Here is a 27,776-nt window from a genome sequence, read left to right as displayed (position 1 = left end):
TTTATTTATTTAATATTTTATACGTCATAAACGAGCACCTGTAAGTCTATTTTGACGTTTTTTGTTGGCTACATTCTCGAATTTAATGTTAAGAGCCATTTGACAAAAATCAATAACAATCCGCGAAATTGTAATATTTTGACGTCGTTAATCTCAGTGTTGGATGCATTAATGCAATTTATATTCTTGAAATATAATAAAGCAACCTTTGTTGTAGTCGATAGTCAGATCAGAATTTTGATTTATATTATGTGTATAAAATTATTAACCTTTTCATCAGCCTCCTCCCTGGGTAAACGGTCGCAATGTATACTTTGAAATCCTACTTTTCAATAACCTCTACGTTTAAACCATTTTAAAAATATAACGTAATATGTGTATAATTTTGTTTGGGACTATCACAGATTTTTATTCCATTTGTATCTCTATTAATCGATAAAAAAAAAAAAAAAAAAAAAAAAAAATAAAGTTACGAATATTTTCCAAGTACAATTTTAAAAGCGATATTTTTCTTAGAAAACTAAGAAATTTTAACGAACTATCTTCATCAAAGTAAACTTACATCATTAAGGAATACAAAAAAAAAAAATAATAATAATAATAATTAAAAGATGTAATCATTTTTAATACATTTTATATTAAATAATAAAAAGATAGTATATATTACCACGCATCAAGCCCGGTAAATCAGTCGAGCGCTAGCGCTCTTAGAGGTAAGGTTCACGCCAAATTCTGCGCAGCCGTCTCTTTCGCTCACACGCGCCAAGCGCCTGTAGTTATAGCGGATAAACCGCATTTGATACTTTCATAATAAAATAAACATATTACGAAAATGACTGTAAAATAATATGATGATAATTTCTGTAAACAAATGTATAATTTAATTTTTTTTCTCACATTATCAATACAAATAGGCATTTCAATCTGTTTGTCTTGTTGTTTGTTAATTAATATGTTTGTCGGTGTCATTGAGTTAAATAATTGTATTTGCTCGCAAACGAAAAAAACCGACTTTAATTACATCTACAAGTAATCCAACGTAGGTAGACGAAAAAATAGTCAAGTAAATAGGCGTTATCAAAAATAACTCATAAAGTTGTTATCAGATCTCGATGAAATTTAAATGTGACCTCATGATAAACATCAGCTTTCGATTAAAATAAAAATCGTCAAAATCGGTACACCAAGTAAAAAGTTATGCCCTATAATACAACGTAGGTCGGCGAAAAAATAGTCAAGTAAAAACGCATTATTAGATATAACTCGAAAAGTTGTTGTTAGATCTCAAATAAATTCAAGTACCAAATGACACACACCACCTTTCGATTAAAAATTTTTTTGTTGAAATTGGTCCACCCAGTCAAAAGTTCTGATGTAACATACATAAAAAAAAATACTAATAATTTTCTGGGGCATAATAAAATGCTATTTAATATTTTATTCATATCGTAAATATTAGATTAATTCGTAAACTGAAAAAACTAAATCAATTAAAAAAAAATTGTTTCTAAAAATGATTTTTTTATTATTTTTTTTTTAATTTATTGACTGTTGTTATATAACATACTTGAAATTTTTAACAAATTATGTAAAAAACATTTTATACCATAGTTATTAATTTTTATTATACATTAGAAAACGATCAAGATGGTCTTTTGGTTGTCACACTATACTTACTAGCACAAAGATCGCGCGGCTCGTACGACTGCAGAGCGTAAAAAAAAAAAAATAAAGTTACGAATATTTTCCAAGTACAATTTTAAAAGCGATATTTTTCTTAGAAAACTAAGAAATTTTAACGAACTATCTTCATCAAAGTAAACTTACATCATTAAGGAATACAAAAAAAAAAAAAAAAATAATAATAATAATTAAAAGATGTAATCATTTTTAATACATTTTATATTAAATAATAAAAAGATAGTATATATTACCACGCATCAAGCCCGGTAAATCAGTCGAGCGCTAGCGCTCTTAGAGGTAAGGTTCACGCCAAATTCTGCGCAGCCGTCTCTTTCGCTCACACGCGCCAAGCGCCTGTAGTTATAGCGGATAAACCGCATTTGATACTTTCATAATAAAATAAACATATTACGAAAATGACTGTAAAATAATATGATGATAATTTCTGTAAACAAATGTATAATTTAATTTTTTTTCTCACATTATCAATACAAATAGGCATTTCAATCTGTTTGTCTTGTTGTTTGTTAATTAATATGTTTGTCGGTGTCATTGAGTTAAATAATTGTATTTGCTCGCAAACGAAAAAAACCGACTTTAATTACATCGACAAGTAATCCAACGTAGGTAGACGAAAAAATAGTCAAGTAAATAGGCGTTATCAAAAATAACTCATAAAGTTGTTATCAGATCTCGATGAAATTTAAATGTGACCTCATGATAAACATCAGCTTTCGATTAAAATAAAAATAGTCAAAATCGGTACACCAAGTAAAAAGTTATGCCCTATAATACAACGTAGGTCGGCGAAAAAATAGTCAAGTAAAAACGCATTATTAGATATAACTCGAAAAGTTGTTGTTAGATCTCAAATAAATTCAAGTACCAAATGACACACACCACCTTTCGATTAAAAATTTTTTTGTTGAAATTGGTCCACCCAGTCAAAAGTTCTGATGTAACATACATAAAAAAAAATACTAATAATTTTCTGGGGCATAATAAAATGCTATTTAATATTTTATTCATATCGTAAATATTAGATTAATTCGTAAACTGAAAAAACTAAATCAATTAAAAAAAAATTGTTTCTAAAAATGATTTTTTTATTATTTTTTTTTTTAATTTATTGACTGTTGTTATATAACATACTTGAAATTTTTAACAAATTAATTATGTAAAAAACATTTTATACCATAGTTATTAATTTTTATTATACATTAGAAAACGATCAAGATGGTCTTTTGGTTGTCACACTATACTTACTAGCACAAAGATCGCGCGGCTCGTACGACTACAGAGCGTAAAATTGTGAAATGGCTCTTAAGTACAGTTTAGTTCAGTTCCAAAGTTAAACAGGTTTTTCTCGAAACTGAGATTTTGGTACAATTGACAAGATATTTTAACCTTTAATGCACCAATTTAATTGAAATTTGGTTTAGATAATCTTAAAACTATCAAAATTGTCTCTACGTAGGAATTTTTGTTAATTTTTTTTATTTTACAATTTTTTTTGAATTGCTAAAGTTGAAAAAACATCTGTTTTTTCAAGATTACTTAATGTTATGCAAAATTGACATAATTTTTTGCTCATTGCCTACCTTGCCGATCTCTACGGACTTCAATTTTTTTTAGGGGTCCGGACCTCAAAAGAAAAAAACGGAACCCTGATAGGATCACTTTGTGTTCCGTCTGTCTGTCAAGAAAGACCCTTTTCCCAGGAATGCGTGGAGGTATCATAATCGTGGTGAAATTTATATAAAATACTCAGGTCTACTGTCCCTTTCGCATTATAGAGCTATGCCACGAATGCTTGACGGAGACCCCATTCCGGGTTTCAAAAACTACAGGGTGCTTCCCGTGAACTCAGAATCTTGAAATTTTGTACGAAGCAACATTTCAGGCAACAGATATAGGAAAAATTGCGAAAAGCATATATCATAGAATAAAAATATTTTTAATAATTTTGTTTGCACGGAACCCGTGGTGCGTAAGTGTGACTCACACTTAGCCGGTTATTTTTCAGGTATTATACGTTTTAATACTTTTCCAGTATCAATAAAAATGATAAAAAAAATCAATCGTTATAAAAGTTACTGTTTTTTTATTACGCTCGTAAAACCTAGTAAACCTAAAATCTAGTCTCTAGATTAAAATACCCTCTTAAGTTCTTGGTTCATGAAGTTGTGAATTATAAGTATTTGGATCATAAAAATTTCGTTAATAGACATGTCTAATAAATATTTGAGTTTATAAGTCTCTGGTTCATACACGATTGGCTCATAAACTTTTGAACCATTCGTAAACCTTTCGGTCATTTCTCCTTGCTCATACAAATTTAGCTAATGCATATGCAATTGTGTACTTTGGCTCAAACAAACATTAAGAACTTAGGCCTTTTACCATATGTATGTTTGGATACTAAAACTTTGACTTATTAACATTTGGATCACAAGCCTTTGGCATATTAATATTTGTATGTCATTAGCTCATAAATAATTGGGTAGTAGACATTTGGTTCATAAGTTTTGGGTTCATTCGCTTTTGTATCATGAGCCGATAATTAGCCAGTCAGTCAGTCAGTTCAGCCTATTGCAGGCCACTGCTGGACATAGGTCTCCCTAAGTTCGCGCTGGATATCCCATCCCATCGTGGGTCCAGCGGGCTGGAGGACGTCCCATACTGCGGTTTGCCAACACGCGGTTTCCATTGTAGGACACGTCCGCTCCAACGGCCATCGGTGCTCTATTACATCGCCCTGTCTTATCTCGCGACGAAGGAAAATGGGTCTCGTTCGAGGTCCTTGTACGGTATCATCGCCGCGTCTTACATACACCTGAGTATCTCGCTTTATCGCCAGTCGATATGACATCTGCAGAGAATTCAGGACAGCCCAGGTCTCGAGAGAGTCAAAGGCTTTCTCGTAGTCCACAAATGCAATACACAGCGGCTGATTATACTCTTTAGTTTTTTTGTATTATCTGCCGAACAGTATGGATATATGTGGTCTACGGTGCTGTAGCAACTTCGAAACCAACCTGTTCCGGTGGTTGGAACTCGTCGAATCTTGTGGCGAGATGGTTCGTAACGAGTTAACGACCCTCGAAAATAGCTTATAGACGTGGTTCAGAATAGAGATTGTTCTGTAATCCTTCAAGAGAGACTTCATGATCATCATCATCACTTCAGCCTATCAGCCCACTGCTGGACATAGGCCTCCCCAAGTTCGCGGTAAAAATTGCGTGAACTCGTGTGTTTTGCCCATAGTCACCACGCTGGGCAGGTGGGTTGGTGACCACAAGACTAGCTTTGTCGCACCGAAGACGCTGCTGTCTTCGGCCTGTGTATTTCAAAGCCAGCAGTTGGATGTTTATCTCGCCATCGGTCGGCTTTATAAGTTCCAAGGTGGTAGTGAAACTGTGTTATCCCTTAATCGTCTCTTACGATACCCACGGGAAGAGAGGGGGTGGCTATATTCTTTACGTACTTTACTTATCGCCTCTTTTGCTGAACACTATCACCACAGTCCTAGACCACGCCTCCGGTGTAGAACCCCGGTGAATGACGGCGTCAAACAGTTTAGCCAAGACTTTCTGGGTCTCTGGCTGTGCTTGACGAATATAGCTATCCATAAAATTTCTCGACTTCTTCTCGGATCTGAGGGTGAAAGCAAACGGTTCTGCCATCCAGTTTTTTAAGTTTCGTAAGAAAGTTCCTCCCAATAGTCTTTGGAAATTTTTTGATCATTCTGCTCTATAAGAGTACTAATGTCTCTCGTATTTGAGCAGCGGTAGTCTCTCCGTACAAGTTTCCGTATCCTCTTAGAAAGAGCCTTCTATTCTGGCAAAGCTGCTTGAGCAGCGGGCAAATCGCGCCCCCGCTGCATCAGATCCAAGGCTTCTGAAGAAAGTTTGGACTGTTTCGTCGACTCCATTTTCCGAAACTGTCTGTGACCCCTTTCCTACTCACCGTTTTCACAACGTTGTCGATCATCACGTCCACATCGCTAATGGTTTCCAGCGAATCGAACCGGTTTTGGAGTTCCAGTTGAAACTTCTCGGAGCCACATATATTTGGGGCAAAGTAGGTTGGAGAGTAGATTTCATCAAGTGGGTTCGTTCTTTTCGGAGGCATATATTCAGAGTGCCCCGCAATAGCTGGTGTTCGCTGCTAGTGTTAAGCCTATTAAGAGCAAGACACTTGTTTCACTTCCATGATGATCGTGATAATCGTGATTGTGCCCTCGCCCTGTCTTCGGATTTTAGACAACGCCAGAACTCCATTAACCAACTCCACTTAATATGCCTTAGTTCTACTTTAAGTTAGGTGAGGTGGTGGTCCAGCCGTAGAGTGCATCCATTAAACGTTTCCAGCTGTAGTGTTGGGTGGCAGCCTCCCGTAACCCGGTGATCCCTAGAACCCTCCGCTCTACCGTTATCGCTTGCCGGGAACTGAGGGCCGAAATTTCTGCCGCGAACTCATGAGGGTTTTGCCTATAGTCACCACGCTGAGCAGGCGGGTTGGTGTCCGCGAGGCTGGCTTTATCGAACCGAAGACGCTGCTGCCCATTTTCGGTATGTGTATTGAAAAAACCAGCTCTGTAGGATGGTTATCCCGTCATCGGCTTCAATGACCATTAGTTGCCTCTCACGACATTAATAGGAAGAGAGACGGTGGCTAAATTCTTGACTGCAGTAGCCACTTAGCTTGTCGAGCCGATAATAACAAAGAATAAATATAACGTAAAAATAAAATAAAAGAAATGGGAGATAGAGGCAATCCTCATCAGTAAATGCAACGCCACTAAAAAATATTTGAACTAAAAATGAGTGTCGTGCCCGCAGGAACTGGTGGTGGTGGAGAAGCTGATGTGCCAGCGCCTCAGCGTGGTGGCGGCGGCGCCCGTCGGCGGCTGCGGCGGGCCGCCCTCGCCGGACGCGCACGCCGCGCTGCTGGCCGCGCTGGTGGCCGCCGCGCTGTGCCTGCACTGCAGGTGGGTTCTGTGTGTGTGTGTCTGTGTGTCTGTGTCTGTGTCTGTGACGTGTCGTTGTGGCCGCCCTCGCCGGACGCGCACGCCGCGCTGCTGGCCGCGCTGGTGGCCGCCGCGCTGTGCCTGCACTGCAGGTGGGTTCCGTGTGTGTGTGTCTGTGTGTCTGTGTCTGTGTCTGTGACGTGTCGTTGTGGCCGCCCTCGCCGGACGCGCACGCCGCGCTGCTGGCCGCGCTGGTGGCCGCCGCGCTGTGCCTGCACTGCAGGTGGGTTCTGTGTGTGTGTGTCTGTGTGTCTGTGTCTGTGTCTGTGACGTGTCGTTGTGGCCGCCCTCGCCGGACGCGCACGCCGCGCTGCTGGCCGCGCTGGTGGCCGCCGCGCTGTGCCTGCACTGCAGGTGGGTTCTGTGTGTGTGTGTCTGTGTGTGTGTGTCTGTGTGTCTGTGTCTGTGTCTGTGACGTGTCGTTGTGGCCGCCCTCGCCGGACGCGCACGCCGCGCTGCTGGCCGCGCTGGTGGCCGCCGCGCTGTGCCTGCACTGCAGGTGGGTTCGTGTGTGTCTGTGTCTGTGTCTGTGACGTGTCGTTGTGGCCGCCCTCGCCGGACGCGCACGCCGCGCTGCTGGCCGCGCTGGTGGCCGCCGCGCTGTGCCTGCACTGCAGGTGGGTTCCGTGTGTGTCTGTGTCTGTGACGTGTCGTTGTGGCCGCCCTCGCCGGACGCGCACGCCGCGCTGCTGGCCGCGCTGGTGGCCGCCGCGCTGTGCCTGCACTGCAGGTGGGTTCTGTGTGTGTGTGTCTGTGTGTCTGTGTCTGTGTCTGTGACGTGTCGTTGTGGCCGCCCTCGCCGGACGCGCACGCCGCGCTGCTGGCCGCGCTGGTGGCCGCCGCGCTGTGCCTGCACTGCAGGTGGGTTCTGTGTGTGTGTGTCTGTGTCTGTGACGTGTCGTTGTGGCCGCCCTCGCCGGACGCGCACGCCGCGCTGCTGGCCGCGCTGGTGGCCGCCGCGCTGTGCCTGCACTGCAGGTGGGTTCGTGTGTGTCTGTGTCTGTGTCTGTGACGTGTCGTTGTGGCCGCCCTCGCCGGACGCGCACGCCGCGCTGCTGGCCGCGCTGGTGGCCGCCGCGCTGTGCCTGCACTGCAGGTGGGTTCGTGTGTGTCTGTGTCTGTGTCTGTGTCTGTGTCTGTGTCTGTGACGTGTCGTTGTGGCCGCCCTCGCCGGACGCGCACGCCGCGCTGCTGGCCGCGCTGGTGGCCGCCGCGCTGTGCCTGCACTGCAGGTGGGTTCGTGTGTGTCTGTGTCTGTGTCTGTGACGTGTCGTTGTGGCCGCCCTCGCCGGACGCGCACGCCGCGCTGCTGGCCGCGCTGGTGGCCGCCGCGCTGTGCCTGCACTGCAGGTGGGTTCTGTGTGTGTGTGTCTGTGTGTCTGTGTCTGTGTCTGTGACGTGTCGTTGTGGCCGCCCTCGCCGGACGCGCACGCCGCGCTGCTGGCCGCGCTGGTGGCCGCCGCGCTGTGCCTGCACTGCAGGTGGGTGCGTGTGTGTCTGTGTCTGTGTCTGTGACGTGTCGTTGTGGCCGCCCTCGCCGGACGCGCACGCCGCGCTGCTGGCCGCGCTGGTGGCCGCCGCGCTGTGCCTGCACTGCAGGTGGGTTCGTGTGTGTCTGTGTCTGTGTCTGTGACGTGTCGTTGTGGCCGCCCTCGCCGGACGCGCACGCCGCGCTGCTGGCCGCGCTGGTGGCCGCCGCGCTGTGCCTGCACTGCAGGTGGGTTCTGTGTGTGTGTGTCTGTGTGTCTGTGTCTGTGTCTGTGACGTGTCGTTGTGGCCGCCCTCGCCGGACGCGCACGCCGCGCTGCTGGCCGCGCTGGTGGCCGCCGCGCTGTGCCTGCACTGCAGGTGGGTTCGTGTGTGTCTGTGTCTGTGTCTGTGACGTGTCGTTGTGGCCGCCCTCGCCGGACGCGCACGCCGCGCTGCTGGCCGCGCTGGTGGCCGCCGCGCTGTGCCTGCACTGCAGGTGGGTTCGTGTGTGTCTGTGTCTGTGTCTGTGACGTGTCGTTGTGGCCGCCCTCGCCGGACGCGCACGCCGCGCTGCTGGCCGCGCTGGTGGCCGCCGCGCTGTGCCTGCACTGCAGGTGGGTTCTGTGTGTGTGTGTCTGTGTGTCTGTGTCTGTGTCTGTGACGTGTCGTTGTGGCCGCCCTCGCCGGACGCGCACGCCGCGCTGCTGGCCGCGCTGGTGGCCGCCGCGCTGTGCCTGCACTGCAGGTGGGTTCCGTGTGTGTCTGTGTCTGTGACGTGTCGTTGTGGCCGCCCTCGCCGGACGCGCACGCCGCGCTGCTGGCCGCGCTGGTGGCCGCCGCGCTGTGCCTGCACTGCAGGTGGGTTCTGTGTGTGTGTGTCTGTGTGTCTGTGTCTGTGTCTGTGACGTGTCGTTGTGGCCGCCCTCGCCGGACGCGCACGCCGCGCTGCGGGCCGCGCTGGTGGCCGCCGCGCTGTGCCTGCACTGCGGGTGGGTTCGTGTGTGTCTGTGTCTGTGTCTGTGACGTGTCGTTGTGGCCGCCCTCGCCGGACGCGCACGCCGCGCTGCTGGCCGCGCTGGTGGCCGCCGCGCTGTGCCTGCACTGCAGGTGGGTTCGTGTGTGTCTGTGTCTGTGTCTGTGTCTGTGACGTGTCGTTGTGGCCGCCCTCGCCGGACGCGCACGCCGCGCTGCTGGCCGCGCTGGTGGCCGCCGCGCTGTGCCTGCACTGCAGGTGGGTTCCGTGTGTGTCTGTGTCTGTGACGTGTCGTTGTGGCCGCCCTCGCCGGACGCGCACGCCGCGCTGCTGGCCGCGCTGGTGGCCGCCGCGCTGTGCCTGCACTGCAGGTGGGTTCTGTGTGTGTGTGTCTGTGTGTCTGTGTCTGTGTCTGTGACGTGTCGTTGTGGCCGCCCTCGCCGGACGCGCACGCCGCGCTGCTGGCCGCGCTGGTGGCCGCCGCGCTGTGCCTGCACTGCAGGTGGGTTCGTGTGTGTCTGTGTCTGTGTCTGTGACGTGTCGTTGTGGCCGCCCTCGCCGGACGCGCACGCCGCGCTGCTGGCCGCGCTGGTGGCCGCCGCGCTGTGCCTGCACTGCAGGTGGGTTCGTGTGTGTCTGTGTCTGTGTCTGTGTCTGTGACGTGTCGTTGTGGCCGCCCTCGCCGGACGCGCACGCCGCGCTGCTGGCCGCGCTGGTGGCCGCCGCGCTGTGCCTGCACTGCAGGTGGGTTCCGTGTGTGTCTGTGTCTGTGACGTGTCGTTGTGGCCGCCCTCGCCGGACGCGCACGCCGCGCTGCTGGCCGCGCTGGTGGCCGCCGCGCTGTGCCTGCACTGCAGGTGGGTTCTGTGTGTGTGTGTGTGTGTGTCTGTGTCTGTGTCTGTGACGTGTCGTTGTGGCCGCCCTCGCCGGACGCGCACGCCGCGCTGCTGGCCGCGCTGGTGGCCGCCGCGCTGTGCCTGCACTGCAGGTGGGTTCTGTGTGTGTGTGTCTGTGTCTGTGACGTGTCGTTGTGGCCGCCCTCGCCGGACGCGCACGCCGCGCTGCTGGCCGCGCTGGTGGCCGCCGCGCTGTGCCTGCACTGCAGGTGGGTTCGTGTGTGTCTGTGTCTGTGTCTGTGACGTGTCGTTGTGGCCGCCCTCGCCGGACGCGCACGCCGCGCTGCTGGCCGCGCTGGTGGCCGCCGCGCTGTGCCTGCACTGCAGGTGGGTTCGTGTGTGTCTGTGTCTGTGTCTGTGTCTGTGTCTGTGACGTGTCGTTGTGGCCGCCCTCGCCGGACGCGCACGCCGCGCTGCTGGCCGCGCTGGTGGCCGCCGCGCTGTGCCTGCACTGCAGGTGGGTTCCGTGTGTGTCTGTGTCTGTGACGTGTCGTTGTGGCCGCCCTCGCCGGACGCGCACGCCGCGCTGCTGGCCGCGCTGGTGGCCGCCGCGCTGTGCCTGCACTGCAGGTGGGTTCTGTGTGTGTGTGTGTGTGTGTCTGTGTCTGTGTCTGTGACGTGTCGTTGTGGCCGCCCTCGCCGGACGCGCACGCCGCGCTGCTGGCCGCGCTGGTGGCCGCCGCGCTGTGCCTGCACTGCAGGTGGGTTCTGTGTGTGTGTGTCTGTGTGTCTGTGTCTGTGTCTGTGACGTGTCGTTGTGGCCGCCCTCGCCGGACGCGCACGCCGCGCTGCTGGCCGCGCTGGTGGCCGCCGCGCTGTGCCTGCACTGCAGGTGGGTTCTGTGTGTGTGTGTCTGTGTGTGTGTGTCTGTGTGTCTGTGTCTGTGTCTGTGACGTGTCGTTGTGGCCGCCCTCGCCGGACGCGCACGCCGCGCTGCTGGCCGCGCTGGTGGCCGCCGCGCTGTGCCTGCACTGCAGGTGGGTTCTGTGTGTGTGTGTCTGTGTGTCTGTGTCTGTGTCTGTGACGTGTCGTTGTGGCCGCCCTCGCCGGACGCGCACGCCGCGCTGCTGGCCGCGCTGGTGGCCGCCGCGCTGTGCCTGCACTGCAGGTGGGTTCTGTGTGTGTGTGTCTGTGTGTCTGTGTCTGTGTCTGTGACGTGTCGTTGTGGCCGCCCTCGCCGGACGCGCACGCCGCGCTGCTGGCCGCGCTGGTGGCCGCCGCGCTGTGCCTGCACTGCAGGTGGGTTCTGTGTGTGTGTGTCTGTGTCTGTGACGTGTCGTTGTGGCCGCCCTCGCCGGACGCGCACGCCGCGCTGCTGGCCGCGCTGGTGGCCGCCGCGCTGTGCCTGCACTGCAGGTGGGTTCGTGTGTGTCTGTGTCTGTGTCTGTGACGTGTCGTTGTGGCCGCCCTCGCCGGACGCGCACGCCGCGCTGCTGGCCGCGCTGGTGGCCGCCGCGCTGTGCCTGCACTGCAGGTGGGTTCGTGTGTGTCTGTGTCTGTGTCTGTGTCTGTGTCTGTGACGTGTCGTTGTGGCCGCCCTCGCCGGACGCGCACGCCGCGCTGCTGGCCGCGCTGGTGGCCGCCGCGCTGTGCCTGCACTGCAGGTGGGTTCCGTGTGTGTCTGTGTCTGTGACGTGTCGTTGTGGCCGCCCTCGCCGGACGCGCACGCCGCGCTGCTGGCCGCGCTGGTGGCCGCCGCGCTGTGCCTGCACTGCAGGTGGGTTCTGTGTGTGTGTGTCTGTGTGTCTGTGTCTGTGTCTGTGACGTGTCGTTGTGGCCGCCCTCGCCGGACGCGCACGCCGCGCTGCTGGCCGCGCTGGTGGCCGCCGCGCTGTGCCTGCACTGCAGGTGGGTTCGTGTGTGTCTGTGTCTGTGTCTGTGACGTGTCGTTGTGGCCGCCCTCGCCGGACGCGCACGCCGCGCTGCTGGCCGCGCTGGTGGCCGCCGCGCTGTGCCTGCACTGCAGGTGGGTTCTGTGTGTGTGTGTCTGTGTGTCTGTGTCTGTGTCTGTGACGTGTCGTTGTGGCCGCCCTCGCCGGACGCGCACGCCGCGCTGCTGGCCGCGCTGGTGGCCGCCGCGCTGTGCCTGCACTGCAGGTGGGTTCCGTGTGTGTCTGTGTCTGTGACGTGTCGTTGTGGCTGCCCTCGCCGCTCTCGTTCTATTTGTGATTTGTCATTGCCGTTCCCGCGTCTGAACTCACGTCAGCTCGTACGTTTTCTTATTAGTGAGCTCCAAGTTTTAGAAAAAATATTTTTGTAGAAATAATTCTCACGGTAAAACTGGCTTTGTCACGAAACTGTAAATGGTTGTCAAGAAATGCTAATGTAACCGTTTATCTATTGTAATTTAGCAAAAAGCAATATATACTAATAATTAAAAAAATAATTGCAAAACAAAAGAAGTAAACTGAAAACACCACTTTTTCGTTATCACTACACACAATGAATATTATACCAAAACGTTTTAAATCAATAAAATATTTCAAATCAAAGAAATAAATGATCACACTCAATGCAATATCTAGTCAGAAGAGAATTCAATGTCCAGAAATACACGACACAAACATACAAACATTTGTGTGTGCTCCATAGGTCCCAGTGGTTCTTAACCTTTTACTGATGTGGAACCGTTTGTCAAAATGCATAGTTTACCCTGGACCACAAACTATTTATGAGAAAATTTAAGTTCTTAGTTATTGCTATTTCGTCGTAATACGAGTAACTTAAAGCCTAGTGAAACCCGATCACTTTGCAGCTCACTTCCGCTGACCAGTTTGGGTGCTTCCAAAACCCACCAAAACTCCTCTGATTACTGTATTTTTTTTTTAAATTATATTACACGACATCCACGGGCTTTTAGTTGCCCATGTCTTGCTTCGGACCACTGGTTAAAAAATGATCTAGACCAATATTTATCAAGTGCGGGGACGGAACCCGCGACCTCCAAAACAATAGGCAGCCGTGCCCACTGTCAAGCTGTTGCGAAATGGAAGTAAATATAGAACATAATTTTTAATCTTGAATCATGTCATTCGTATAAATAGAAATCAATTTAGCGTAAAAAAATCTTATCAGTAAATCATTATCGTTGTCTGTATTACTGATAAGGGAAATAAAAAAAAATATACAAAAATATGCAATACTCACGCTTATTTCTTTAGACATTGATCTTATTTTCGTTTGTACAAAACCAAGCCTTCTTAACTTGGCAAATGTTTACATTTTGCATTTAAATTCTTAGTGTTATTTTCTTAACGATTAAACTTAGACGTTTCATATAAAATATTTCTAAATGCATGTATTTTACACACAGGAAGTTCAGGGAAGTGTTTTAAACGAAATTTCAAATTAATTAAATAGTTGTTCAAAATAGCATTTTGATGATTATGAGTCATATATTAATATTATTTATGTGGGTACAAATAAATGTACTGACGTAAGTCATATTAGTTTGAAAACCACACAGAGTGAATTACGTTTAACAGTTTTGTTACGTGTACCTTAAGTTTTATATATACAAAAGTTATTTATATATTAATATATTTTTACATCGTTAAAAAGTGTTTTAATTATTGTTGTGTAGTGTCAAATAGTTTATAGTGAAATATCAATGCGGATAAAGTTTTATTAATAATAAAATTCCCAATCGTTTTCTGGATTCACATTCGTTCCCCGACAAGGATAATATTATTAATAATACGGCAATTGTCCGTGATTTTCCTTTAATAGTACATATGCGAATACTGACTGTTCTGATAACAACAATTTAAAGTGTCATTTTGTATTTAGTTTTCGTTTTATCCTTGTGTATAAATAAGTGTACTGCGTTAGTTTGAAATGGTGAATTTATTGGAGAACGTTAACGATGAAGACGCGAAGGAAATCAGAAAGAGATGGTGGCAGTCGCCTAAGACTAAAAAGAAGAAAAACAAGTGAGAAATGTTGACATTTTTATATAATGAGGTTTTTTTATTTATTTATTAGGACACAGCAGGGTATGATTTCAAAATCAGGAGCGGGCTGTCTGGGGAAGTACCTCGGCTTTATAAAAGATCACAGCTAAACAATGCTGCTCTCAAATAGTTTTGTGTTCCTGTGGCGAGTAAGGTGGCCAGAGCTTCTGGGTGTTGCAGGGGTCTATAGGCTACGGTAACCGCCGTAAGTTTTCATACTATTTCCTTCCTTGCTTCCAGTAGGCTGTGAATCCTATCTAGATGTCTAGGCTGCGGTAACCGCCGTAAGTTTTCATACTATTTCCTTCCTTGCTTCCAGTAGGCTGTGAAATCCCGTCTAGATGTCTAGGAACATCTACAACATAACCATGGATTCGCAAAATATATTATTATTCATTGTCAAGTTATTTTTTGCGGTTTTATACCCGTATTGGTTTTCACACGTTCAAAAGCAACATTAATTTAATCGGACTGAAATACCCCAACATTAGTGCACTCTAAATAAACAAATCATGGGTAATTACTGTATTTGTTTGAAATTTATGTGTGATAAAACCAGTTTCTCGAATTTGTTGCAGTTCTTACAACTTAAAAGGTTGTAATGTGTTTCAATAGTCTTTTTTTTTAATTTATTTTTATTTTTTATTTAGCAAATAAATAATCAGTCACCTATCTAATTTAAAAATTAACCCGTTTATAGGCATAGTTTTGTTACTAAAAAAAATAACTCTAACCTATCTAATTTAAAAATTACACTGTTTATCGACATAGTTTTGTTACAAAAAAAAAAAAAAAAAAAATCCTAACCTATCTAATTTAAAAATTACACCGTTTATAGACAGTTTTGTTACAAAAAAAAAGCCCTAACCTATCTAATTTAAAAATTACACCATTTATTGACGTAATTTTATAACAGTAAATAAAAATAAAATATATTTAATTAAAAAACATAACATGAAACAAGGCTGTATGGTCTTAGACCTTTGCCTTTACAGTTATTTAAACAAAAAATGAATTTATGCTTACATTGCTTGGGAGCGAAACGATAAGTGGCGCGCCATTTTTTTTTAAAGCATCTATATCTCAGTCATTAAACATCAGTTGTATCGTTTGTTAAAAAACCGCGTGAAAACAATAACTTAACGTCTGAAATGCTAATATCAAGTGCGAAATGTGAATATAACATGTGAAAGCTACGGAACTAAGCATGGTTACTGCAAGTTGTATCGTTTGTTGATCTTGGAGTCGAGATCGTTTTTACGTACTCCTGTTCGAAAATAACTTATAAAGTTGCGAAACGGCGCATGGATTGCACTGCCCGCAGCGCCGGAGCTAAGGTGAAGTCAGACGCGGAGCGCAAAGGTATTATAATAGCTTTAAATTCTTCCTCTAATCTCAAAACTTTAACCATGGATATCGCCATAACCATGGGGTTTTGAAGTGTGGCAGTGTTACCTTGTATAGCTTCCCCTACATTATCCGCCCTCCACACCCAAAAACCCCATAATTCGATTTTTCCTAGTCTAGAGCTTAGCTGAATCGCGGTCTTCTCGGTCGATCCCGACCGGCCGATTTCCCACCTGAGCTATGACAACTTTATTGACATATGCGAAATTTACCTTCGTATTCTAACGATATTGTAGACATTTTTTCATTGCCTAAAAACAGGGATAATACGACATTTTCTGAAAATGAATCCTAGCTATATCGATTTATCGCTCCCGAAATCCCCTGCATACAAAATTTCACGAAAATCGTTGGAGCCGTTTTCGAGATACAGATTGTATATGTATACAGGTGGGGATTATAATACAGCGATAAAGATATCGTATATGTAAGGAAATTCCAAGTCCACATACAAAAAGTCAATAAAATACATCCAATAGTTTAGTCTCAAAATATGATTTTTCATTTTTTTAAATTTCTACGTTATGTATAATATTAATAAACTGTCAACCGCAGGTTAATGACCCTTTGAACGCGATTGGTACGAGTACAAACAATCGATTCGTCTTTTCATAATATTGCGTAATTAAAAACATGCAAAATTGATACGTATTTTGGTAGGTCAGGGATAGGTTAAGACAAATTAAACAAAACATTTGTTAAATAGTTTTAATATTCAGTATGATTCTAATAATTTTCTTTTTATAATTTTTGCTTTTTAATAATTTATTGATTATTTTAATGCTTAAATTTTAATTTCTGAAAATGTAAAATCTGAATCTAACATAGTTTTTTTTTCAAGTAGGTAATATCACGGGAGCACACATGGCATATCAAATTTACAATGTTTAATACGCTTAAGTATTTCGTTGTCAACATTGACTATATTTATTTCAAGATCGAACCTTTCGCGAAACTTTTGCTCGAGCAATTCATCAAATGCGATAAAGACAACAAATAACAATAACAACAATTATTGATAGTAAAGTACCACGTTATTACAATGAAATATTAAATCTTGCAACTGAAAAAAAAAAACAAACAACGTGGCACGTGTATTGCACTGACCCTGAGATTGTGAAGGACAAGGCTGTGCTAGCGTAAACAGGTTTATAGGTTTTCCCCAGTCTCGTCGCGTACGCGACAAGCGGCCAGTGGTCTCTGTTCCGTTTATTTAGATAATCTAATAATTAATTAAAACGACTAAAACTCGTGCGCATATGAATAAAATTGACAAATCAACGAGTATGACATCAAGATGGATGACTCATCACATTTTAATTACCAGCGTGACCTTTATTCTTACATATACTTAGATAATAAGATTTATCAATTTCCTGACACACTGAAATATTTCATACTGATAGTTTGTAAATTCAAGGCTAGCTTAATTTTTAAGTGGTAAACATGTTTCAAATTTTATCTTGTGATCGGCGATGGCAAATAATTGTAAAAAAGTGTACCTCTATGGGAAAAGTTCTGAGACATCGACATTTCTCATGCCATAGTTGAAAAGCGTGTTGGATTAAGCTTTAGATTTTGTCCACAATATGGCAAGAGACGTGTGCCCAAAAATTTGAGACACTTTAAGTGCAATGCAAGTATATTTTGAGATAATTTTCTTGTCTGCAGGCCAGCATCAGTAGCGGCGGCGGTCGGTGGATCCCGAGCATCATTCCTACAACGAGATAAACTGTACAAGCAGAGAGTGAAACAATTGACCAAACAACATCCACAGCCAGTGAGTTCTCTTGATGTGCTATACTAGCTTTACTACTCGGATTTATTCATGTTTTCATCCTAATTGAAAATATTAAGTTTAATATAATAGAAGATGTGTGACTGACTCCAAATTATTCTTCGATATTTAAGGGTTCGTAGGCGAAACTAATCGTTTTTGGAATATAGGAACTTGGTTTGAGTTACCAACTTCTCACATGTAGTACAGTTGAATATTTAAAAAAAAGTGTTGCTTTTGTATTATTATTATTATTATTATTTTTTGTAAATTAATACTGATGGTATCTTTGCATATAAATGTCATGTTATTATTGATTATGTTTACACAAAACGGTGATAAGAACTTGTCTCTTAAACAACGATTGTCTCGTCATTATTACAAGTCTATTGAAATCAGAGTCACATATGACACGAAAATTGCTTATGCGTTAGAACCTTTTCGCTTTGTGACGTGCTTTTTATGACGTCATTCAAATCAAGAGAAAGATAATAAATTAGTAGTTAACTAGTTATAAACTATATAACTATTTAAGTTTCTAACTGATTTTTTTTTTAATTTTTCATTAATAGCAGCATTAGCTAGTTATGAAATTGTTATTAAGATTATTATGATATAAAATATTATGTATGGTTAAGAAACTAATAAAGAAATTATTACTCCTTACGGTACTCATATCAATCGGTAACACGTCTGTTTGTCAATAATAGTTCGTAGTTCGAGGACACCACCTGCAACTGCAGGCGTTGACGTCAGTAGCGCACTGTCACCGCTGCGACCTGGTGATCTGGGGACTCGCGCCGCAGGCCTACGTGTGCACTGGTATCTACTTTTTATAAATACTGATTGAAGTAATGTTTCATTTAAATAGTTTTATAACAAATGTAATTTGCATTAGATTATACTGCATTAACTGTCCTCACATTCATTGCATGTGTTTTTTACAGTTTGAACTTTTTAAAGGAATTAGTATTGTTGACTGGTTTTGAGAGAAATTTAATGTATTAAAGAACAAAATAACGTTAACTGATAGAGGATTAAAAAACACTCTATCTTGTAACTAATGTAAACAGTATTAGTACTCGAAATGAGACATCTGTCTCTCTCGCGCTCGTGTGAACACGTGCGTGCGAGAGAGATAGCTATATCGGATTGTCGCGCGTCCGCAGACTGCAAGCTACGAGTGCATCGCAGTTGCGCTCGGGGCGTGGAGGAGGGATGTTGTCTGGACGGCGAGCACCACAACAACCGGATCTCGCGCTTCATGGAGCGCATCCACGCGCAGCCCGCCGCAGGTACGGTAGCGGAGGGGGGTGGGGGGGGGAGCTAGCGCGGCCACCTGGTTGTAAGTGGTTGCCGCAACCGGTGTAAGTGGACGCATACAACAACGACACAATAACTACCTCAAACCTCTAGGAGCTCTGCGACTCTCATAAGTATTCCTGTGGAGAAGACGTGGACATTACTACTTGGGGTCACTATTCACGATTTACGCTGTAACATCCAGCTGTTGAGCTTAAGCCTCTTTCTACATGTAAGAGAAGAAATTGAGTAAATCCCCTACACTCACGCATCACGCTACTTCTTTTGTATTGGCCATACAGGTGTTTGTCGTGGTCTGGGTGTTTGTGCATTCCTAATGGGTCTCCCCACCGTCTCTCAGAGAGCACGTTAAGCCGTCGGTCCCGGTTGTTATCATGTACACCTGATAGCGATCGTTACTCATAGTAGGGAATATATCTGCCAACCCGAATTGGAGCAGCGTGGTGGATTAAGCTCTGATCCTTCTCCTACATGAGGAAAGAGCAGTAGTGGGGTATTACAGGCTGAAGTATGAGTAACGATCACTATGAGATATATATGATAGTAACCGGGACCGCCAGCTTAATGTCCTTTCTGAGGCAGGTTGGGGAGACCCAAAACTATAGATATACACACATAAACAACCAAAATCAACAAATAAACAATGCTTAACGTGCTCTCCGAAGCACGGTGGGGAGACCCACAAGGAGAAACATCCAAACCAGAAATATGTACAAATATAAATATACATCCCGAGCGGGAATAGGAAATTTTAGAATCAAATTCTCATATCATCTCCTACCATGATTACTATTATTTGGCTGTTATCTTGAGTAAAATTGTGGTACTTCTCTAGTCTATAAGTATATAGTCTATTAACTGAGGTAGGGCACAGCAGAAATTTCCTGCTCAAAATATGGAGCAGCCCGACTGGGGTAGTACCTCGACCTTACAGAAGATCACAGCTAAATAATACTGTTTTCAAGCAGTATTGTGTTCTTGTTGGTGTGTAAGGTGACCAGAGCTCCTGGGGGGATTGGGGATTGGGTCGGCAACGCGCTTGCGATGCTTCTGGTGTTGCAGGTGTCTATAAGCTACGGTAATCGCTTGCCATCAGGTGAGCCGTACGCTTGTTTGCCGACCTAGTGACATAAAAAAAAGTCTAAGTATTGCAACCCATCCTCATAGCAATCTGTGCCAGTCCCGAAAACCTAGTCTAACGACCATTACTTCCCAAGAAGGAAGATCCATAGATTTAATAAGACTATTGCTAAACCTTTAGAGCCTCATAACTCGATCAATTCTCATGTCTGTTATCGAATATTTAAAACTAAATTAATACAAATTCAATCAATGTAAGTTTTTTTTTTCTTAGGTCAAGACTCGAGCGATAAGAAGTCGAGAAAATCTTCAGGAACCGCGCACTTTCTCAACAGTGAGTAGTTGAAAAGTTTTCATTTCACTTGTAATTTATGTATGTATGTTTGTTGGAGTGGAATCTTTCAACTCAATTTTAAAGTATATATCTTCAACCGATTAATCTGAAATTTTGTAAACGCGTTTCGTTTGAATGACGATGCGTAGTTAGCTATGTGACGTCATTCCAAATCCAAAATGGCGGAACACCCAAGATGGCTAAGTAGTGATATGAAGTGAAAGTGACGTCACTCTGAAGTCAATATATTGTTTTTAGTGTTTTTTTGTGTTAAATGTAATGTTTTATTCCAGTGGAACGCAGTTTTCGGAAATACGAAGACGAGCCGTGGGACCAGACATTAACGCCTGCCGCAGTTCAAGGTCAGTTGTATGAACTCATTAGTAACTTAGACTTAAGTTTTAACAGAAACTTATTGAAAACAGATTCGTTATATTTAAAAACGGTTCATTTCTTTCATGAACTGTTCAATTTTGAACATGACATGGACATAAATAAGGAACCTTGTTTAAGAAAAACATTTCGCAATAACTTCGCGTTTTAGCAAAAAATATGCAATGAAGGGAATTGACTTCGTTAAGCGTATTATTGTGTAAATAACGTCTTACTTATCGTTATTATCGGTACAGTGTACGTGTGAAGATAGCGTACAGATTAATAACTTATTTTTTGGAACGAAGATGATATCTGAGCGGGATAGGAGTGATGTTGAAAAAAGGGTAACAAGACTTTCTCGACACTTCTCACTTCTATTTATTTAATGTACAGCTTTGTGCTTTTTACATGCTCTAACTTTTAGTCTTTACATTAAATCATAGTTTTTCTTTTGAATATAAAAAAAAAAATTTCATATCTTGTCACGCTAAACACCCCCCCCCCCCCCCCTTGCTTACTTATTTGTGATTTTTCTAACGTATTTTATGGAAAACTTCTAAATGAATGAATAATAAGATAACATACAGATACTTACAAAGATAATAAGAACACAGAATACAATTCCCCCAACTATTACCGTATCGTAAATGATAAACAACGCGACCGAAGTAAATAAATAATGCGATAGCGAAGCCCAGTCGCTCTTAATAAAATTACCCCGTGTCGATTAATCAACCCCGAGGGTGGTTTGATGTGACCACTGTAGATTTAGATTCAGTTGCCGTTTGGGACCATTTATAATGGGTTATGTTGACTATAAAAATTTACTACTTAGAAATGGTATTGTATATGTTTAATTGTATGCTCTCGCCCTGATGTTAAGGTGTTGTTTTGTAAAATACAATTTCCGACGTTATTTACGAGGTCTAAAAAGCACATACCATACGTTTAAGTAGACCTTCAGTTTATGCTGTTTGTTTCCCGATAAAGGAAAAAATAATTTCCAATAAAATTTCAAAAAAATGAAAAAAAAATTGACTTGCTCCTATAACCTACCATTCTCTAGGCTCTAGTTAAAGTAACTAAAATCAACATACTAATATTGACTAGCAATACCCTTAACTTTAACAACTGAACCAATAGAATTTTTCTTTTCAGAAGTTATTATACGCAACTAGCAATACTCGTGCGAATAATTCGCTCTAAATAAGTAAAAAATTACCGACCCTCAATCATGTTGACGTTGTTTCAAAATTAAAGCCGTCATATGTAGTATATAATTTTAATAATTAATTAATTTACAAAAACAAAAGCAGTAATAAATTTTTTTGGTTGTGTATACCGTTAGGGCATGCAATATTATCTATAAAATGATATATAATTTATGTGGAGTGATTGTAAGGTTTTTTCTAAAAAGGAAGACGAACATCTTAACCTTAGCGTAATAATATATATGGTACTGCTGACAAACACTTCTATTTTAAGAAAACCAAACCGTAATTGCTGAACGTTTTTGAATATCATATCAAAAATTGACCGCTCCAGCGGGGATCGAACCCACGTCTCCGACTGACCCTGTCGGCGCTCTAGCCAATTATGGAACGATGTACTCGCTAGATCGAAATTTTTGATATGATGATTTTATATTCGGTTCAAACGAACGCGGCGCCACGGTCCATTTTTGATATGATATTCAAAAATGTTTAGAATTCCTAATGTGTGGGTAACAAAAAAATAAAAAAGTCATACATATCTTAATTGCTGATTTTAATCGTAGTCCAAAAATTATGTATAAGCAGTATGTATATAAACGACTCGGCATATAATTATAGTAGGTACATACAAGAATACATAGGTAAAAAAAATGAAATTTAAAACTAGTCAGACATTCATTTCGCCAAGTAATAAGAATCAGTGGAGTGCACTGACTCGGAAGAAAACCTCGCTGGTGCACGTGTAGGGCTTTTACCTATACCGCGGAGTTTATCGACTGGATGTGTTAGTTGTGATTGACTGAATGGTTGAATGATTGAACGAGTGAATGATTTTATACAATTATCTTACTAGATCGGCAAATAAGCGTACGGCTCACCTGTTGGTAAGCGATTACCGTAGCACGTAGAGGCCTGTCGCCTGACTGGCCTGTTGTCCACCCTATCCCCAATTCCTTCCAGAAGCTCTGGTCACCTGAATCACCACAGGAACACAATACTGCTTAAAAGCAGTAGTATTATTTAGCTGTGATCTTCTGTAAGGCCGAGGTACTACCCCAGTCAGGCTGCCCCATATTTAGAGTAGGGTATTTTCGTCTGTGCCCTGCATCAGTGATTATCAAACTTTTTTTTCTCAATTCCTTAAACATGTTTCCTTAAATAAGATGTAAATTTATATATATACTCAGTTGACCCCGCAAACGTTGTTTTGCCATATATGTTATCAACCCCTTACCCTTCCCCCCATAACTTAGGGGTATATTATAGATGTTGGCCGATTCTCAGACCTATCAGACATGCACATAAAATTTCATAAAAATCGGTCCAGCCGTTTCGGAGGAGTACTGTAAATAAAATTGCGACACGAGAATTTTATATATAATAGTATCAAGCGAGGTGGACATCCCCTGCTGCTAATTTTTATTACATGATTATCATATTTAGGAAAGAGTGGTTGCTTACTCGATATATAGGAATGCGATTTAAGTGGAACACGTAGGTTTGTTTTTGTTGGAACGCTCTAATCGGGTAATCGAATGACCCATTTGAACATTTCCCTCTGTAATACAAAAGTTTTTATTGAGGAAAGATCACGCTATGATCACTCTGATGAAAAGTAATCGGTAGCCATAAAAATCAACGTAGTTTCTATCGTTGTTGTCAGTTACGATCGCTAACTGTTATTGTTTGTTTTCGACAACTATTTGTATTGGCCATAAGTGTTTCGTTGTCTGGACTGGGCGTTTGTGCTTGTGTATTGTGTTTGTTTTTTGGACCTCCGACACAGGAGAAATTCCTATAGGGGCCGTCGAGTCTAAAGCGTTTATTATTGTTATTATTTGTTAAAAGGTTTTGGTTTCGGTTGATAGTTTGTCTACTAAGGACGGTTTTCTATATAAATAAAAAATAATCGCCGAAACTAACTACTAAGGGATAACACAGTTCCTTGGAACTTAAAAAGCCGACTGATGGCGGGATAATTATCCGACTGCTGGCTTTGTACGACACAGGCCGAAGACGGGCAGCAGCGTCTTCGGTGCGACAACAAAGCCAGTACTGCGGTCAGCAACCCGCTTGCCCAGCGTGGTGACTATGGGCAACACACATGAGTTTGCACCATTTTTGACGCGAACTTCTAGAGGCCTACGTCCAGCAGTGGACTGCAAGAGGCTGAAATGATGATGATGATGATGATGATGATGATGATGATGATGATGAATCGCCGAAACGTATGTACGTGCATCGCTTCGAAACGATTGCAACAAATTTGAAAAGTCTTTTCTTTTGCTTTCATAATCGTCAGGGAAGGTTTTTTTTTTGAAAGAAAATAGAAACGAAAAAGTATGGCAGTGGGAAGGTCGTTGTATCAGCTAGTTGTCTGTATAAAAATTTCATGTCTTGACTCACGGGACATCAACAATAATTATAGTCGTGGTTATGTACGAGTACTATGATATATTGTAGGGCTTAAATGGTGTCTTAGATCATTTTCTTCTCAGATTATGTCGTATTTATGTGATTAGTAAAGAAAACCCAACACTGCATATGTATGGCTTTGGATGTAAAAGTTATGGAATGGAATGTTGGAATTAGGTTATCTAGATGTGTGAGTGAGTGAACGGATGACCGTTAAGATATTAGTGGACCGTATTCGAAGCGGTAGCTTTAATAAAAAAAGGCTATTTAAAAAAAAAGGTTATTTTGAAGCCTATTTAAATAAAGATATTTTAATTTTGTTTAATTTGTGTTCGGTGTTTTCTTATACATAATTAAATGGCAGCGTAAGGGTATAGTATAGCGATTTTTCTCGATATCTTTAAAGTTGTTTTGCAGAACGTGATTGCAAATATATTCGTTACACTTAATCATATTTCTTATTGCATTTTTTTTTGTCCTAGCGAAATATTGTTGAATGATTTGTAATTCTTTTTGACATGTTTCTTAACCTACTTCAAAAAAGGAGGAGGGTACTCAATTCGAACGTATATATTTTTTTAATGTATGTTTGGGGATAACTTCGTCGTTTATGAACCGATTTTGATAACTCTTTTTTTGTTGGAAAGGAGATGATAAGGAAACCAGGATCCGATGAGGGGATCCCAGAGAAATCGAGGGAAACTCGAAATTCCGTTTAACTTTTTACTGGGTGTACCGATTTTGATAATTTTTAATTTAATCGAAAGCTGATGTTTATCATGTGGTCACATTTAAATTTCATCGAGATCTGATTACAACTTTTGAAGTAATCTTTGATATGCGTTTACTTAACTATTTTTTCGTCTACTTACGTTGTATTACTTGTCGATATAGTTGAAGTCGGTTTTTTTTTTCGTTTGCCTGCAAACACAATTATTAATAATAGTATAAATATGTATGAACGTGTAATATACAATCGATATGAACGAAATAAACAATATGTTAATCGTATGTTATTTGAATGTAATCAGGAAAATTATTCCGACGTCGTGATTTTCGATGTATTTCTTTGCTTCTATCTCGTGAGGGTTGTGTGTAATATTCTCATATCAAAAGAAATGTTACAGCTTCATATACAACACTTCCTTAGCGGTTTCACTCGTTTTGAGTTTTGATTGTAATTAATTTGTGAAAAAATTATATGTACTTGTGAAACCTATTTAAACTTGAATCAAGGCATTTTAAAATTATTTGATTATTAAGTTATAATTGAAGCTGCTTTTTAAATGTTGAAAAAAATATTTAGTAAAAGTAGAATAATTTAATGTTATATTTGCATTGAGTAATATTCAATGTAATTAGTGAAGCGAAGATACAAGGAATACTCAGTTGACAATAATAGTGATTTCCTTTGTGTTGTTTGAGACAGATGTGCATAAATACGTGCATTTATTATGCTTTGATTCTAATTTGTGCTAATATTTATATTTAATCTTCCAATGTGCGCACTAGTTAGTGTAGGTTTGTAGTAGAGTTGTTTGAAAAATGTCCTTGAATGAGATTATAAACAGGATAAGAATTTGTGTGAAATTTTGTTTTGTCTCCAGTTATTAATCGATTTCAAAAAAGGAGTAGGTCCTCAATACGACAGGATTTTTTTGTGTGTAACCTCGGAACTTTTTACTGGGTTGGGCCGCGGGCTGATTATTTTATTAATGGAAAATTTTTAATCGCAATTTTTTGGAGATATCTCTTGATAATGCGTATTTACTTGACTATTGTTTCGTCTACCTACCTTGTATCACTTGTCAATTTAATTGAAGTCGGTTTATTTATTTTTTTGATATACGATCAATCACGATGTTCATATAAAAATTCTAACAATTTCTCCAAAAATCTGTTTCATACGTTTTATATACAAACACTATTTATAAGTAAGCGTGTTATTAAAACTATTTAACCCTGTGATTTATATTAAAGTATGTTAAATTAAAAAATTATTACATTAATATTAAAAGAAAAACATACTTTTAACGACCCACATCATGTATATTTTTTTTTATTATTTTCTAAACATTTAAACGCGAGCAATAATTCAGCGGACATGTAAATGTCTAGTTTGTGTAAATCGCTGAAGGTCGTCCGAGACACGTAACGAGGATGACTCATACGAAAAACTACGCGAAAACTTTACTATAATAATAATGTTTACATAATTTGAGTTATTTTCGTTTGCGAAGAATTTTCATTTGTCAAATCCGCTGACGACAAGTTTTGCGTCTGACAGTTGGGGTTGTAGTCCAATGCTATTTGAAATATGGTACGATATTATTTGATGCTGTGTGGCTACGGCACCAAAGAATATAGCCACCCCCTCTCTTCCCGTGGGTGTCGTAAGAGGCGACTAAGGGATAACAAGGTTCCACTACCACCTTGGAACTTAAGAAGCCTTGGCTTTGAAATACACAGGCCGAAGACGGGCAGCAGCGTCTTAGGTGCGACAAAGCCAGCCCTGCGGTCACCAACCCGCCTGTCCAGCGTGGTGACTATGTGGCTACATTTTACTGCCGTAACCACACACCAATATATTTGTTTGTGTTGTTTTTATTTTTTTACGTCCTTGTTTCATAATCATAAAGTTCTAATACCTTAACTCTTTCAATATTTTAAAATACCAGTCGAAGTTTGCACAAAAGCTATACAAAGCTGTATAGCGCTATATATCAAATGGATGTATGTGTTAACGATATGAGTGACATTATCTTGGGTCACATCCAGTGTTCTGTACCGGCGCTACTTTGAAGTCGCCCTTGACCCTTGGCGATGTGTCAATTAATTTTGAACTCTACGCCCTTTCTGTAGGGATTAATGTGTATTACAAAACGTGTAGCAGGAAGTACACAGATGAAATTATTTCGAAGCGGAATTATTGTTTGCAGGTGTATATTTCATAAGAAATTAAGATATTAGAAATGATATGCTGCAAATAACCCTAAAGTTTAAAGAGTACTACTGTATGTAACATGTATATAACATGTGTTCCTATGTAGGCGCAGTCCATACCGACTGAAACTCCTTAAATAAAGAAAACATGATTGTACTTAATTGTAATTGCGAAAGTTTTGATAGAAGCTTGTGACAGATAGGCTAAACGGATCTTGGTAAGTTAGGATAGAAGTTACGCGGGTAAACCGTGGAAAGTAGCCAACATAACTTACAAGTCCTAATAATTTTAAGGCGGAACTTTATTGTGTTTATATCTTGAAATATTTTTTATATTATGAGATTTGCGTTGGTATTGGTATTTACTTTACTATCGACAATAAGTAGTACTAAGTGTTTTTCAATTAATTTCGGTAGCATATTGAATTTAATATTTATTTGAAGTGAAAAAAAAAACTGAATATTTCATACGCTTAGCAAAATATTTTTTATAAATTTTATAATTTAATATCAATCTAGTAGATGTAGAAAGTTATGCCAAGCGTCAAAAAAGTGAGAGTATAAAGCAGAGTTGGTTTAGCGTATTTCTTACCGTTTTACATTTTTTTTGCTTCCAATAGTTCAAAATATAATTTAACGATGTACTTTTTATGTAACGGCGACTCACCGGGATGTTGTCCGCATCACACGTATAAATAGTTTTATTAATTGTTCCCTCTATGTGGCCGTGACGAGCTTTGATGTTCGGTTGAAGGCTACGCGTATGATAAAGTACAATTCTGTGGCATTGAGCTCCGGTCCTTCTCCTACATAGAGAAAGAGGCCTGTGCCCAGCAGTGGGATGTTACCGGGGGGAGCTGAATCGTGATCGTGATCGATGCCAAAGTTTGTCATGAGAGAG

At 42.4% G+C, this 27,776-nt stretch overlaps 1 protein-coding gene across 1 annotated transcript in view; it reads left to right on the top strand.

Moving 5' to 3' along the window:
• The window catches only part of LOC123667379, a 38,397-nt gene extending 17,925 nt beyond the window's left edge, over positions 1–20,472 (top strand). The window contains exons 14-19 of the mRNA XM_045601290.1: positions 6,528–6,676; positions 17,086–17,194; positions 17,902–18,013; positions 18,361–18,486; positions 19,869–19,928; positions 20,222–20,472. Of these exons, the coding sequence (XP_045457246.1) occupies positions 6,528–6,676; positions 17,086–17,194; positions 17,902–18,013; positions 18,361–18,486; positions 19,869–19,928; positions 20,222–20,472 (807 nt within the window). The remainder of the gene's footprint in view (positions 1–6,527; positions 6,677–17,085; positions 17,195–17,901; positions 18,014–18,360; positions 18,487–19,868; positions 19,929–20,221) is intronic.
• The last annotated feature ends 7,304 nt before the right edge of the window (positions 20,473–27,776 follow it).

Source organism: Melitaea cinxia, chromosome 28 (genome assembly GCF_905220565.1).
Source record: "Melitaea cinxia chromosome 28, ilMelCinx1.1, whole genome shotgun sequence".
Classification (NCBI taxonomy): domain Eukaryota; kingdom Metazoa; phylum Arthropoda; class Insecta; order Lepidoptera; family Nymphalidae; genus Melitaea; species Melitaea cinxia.
This window is presented reverse-complemented; position numbering and strand designations above follow the sequence as displayed.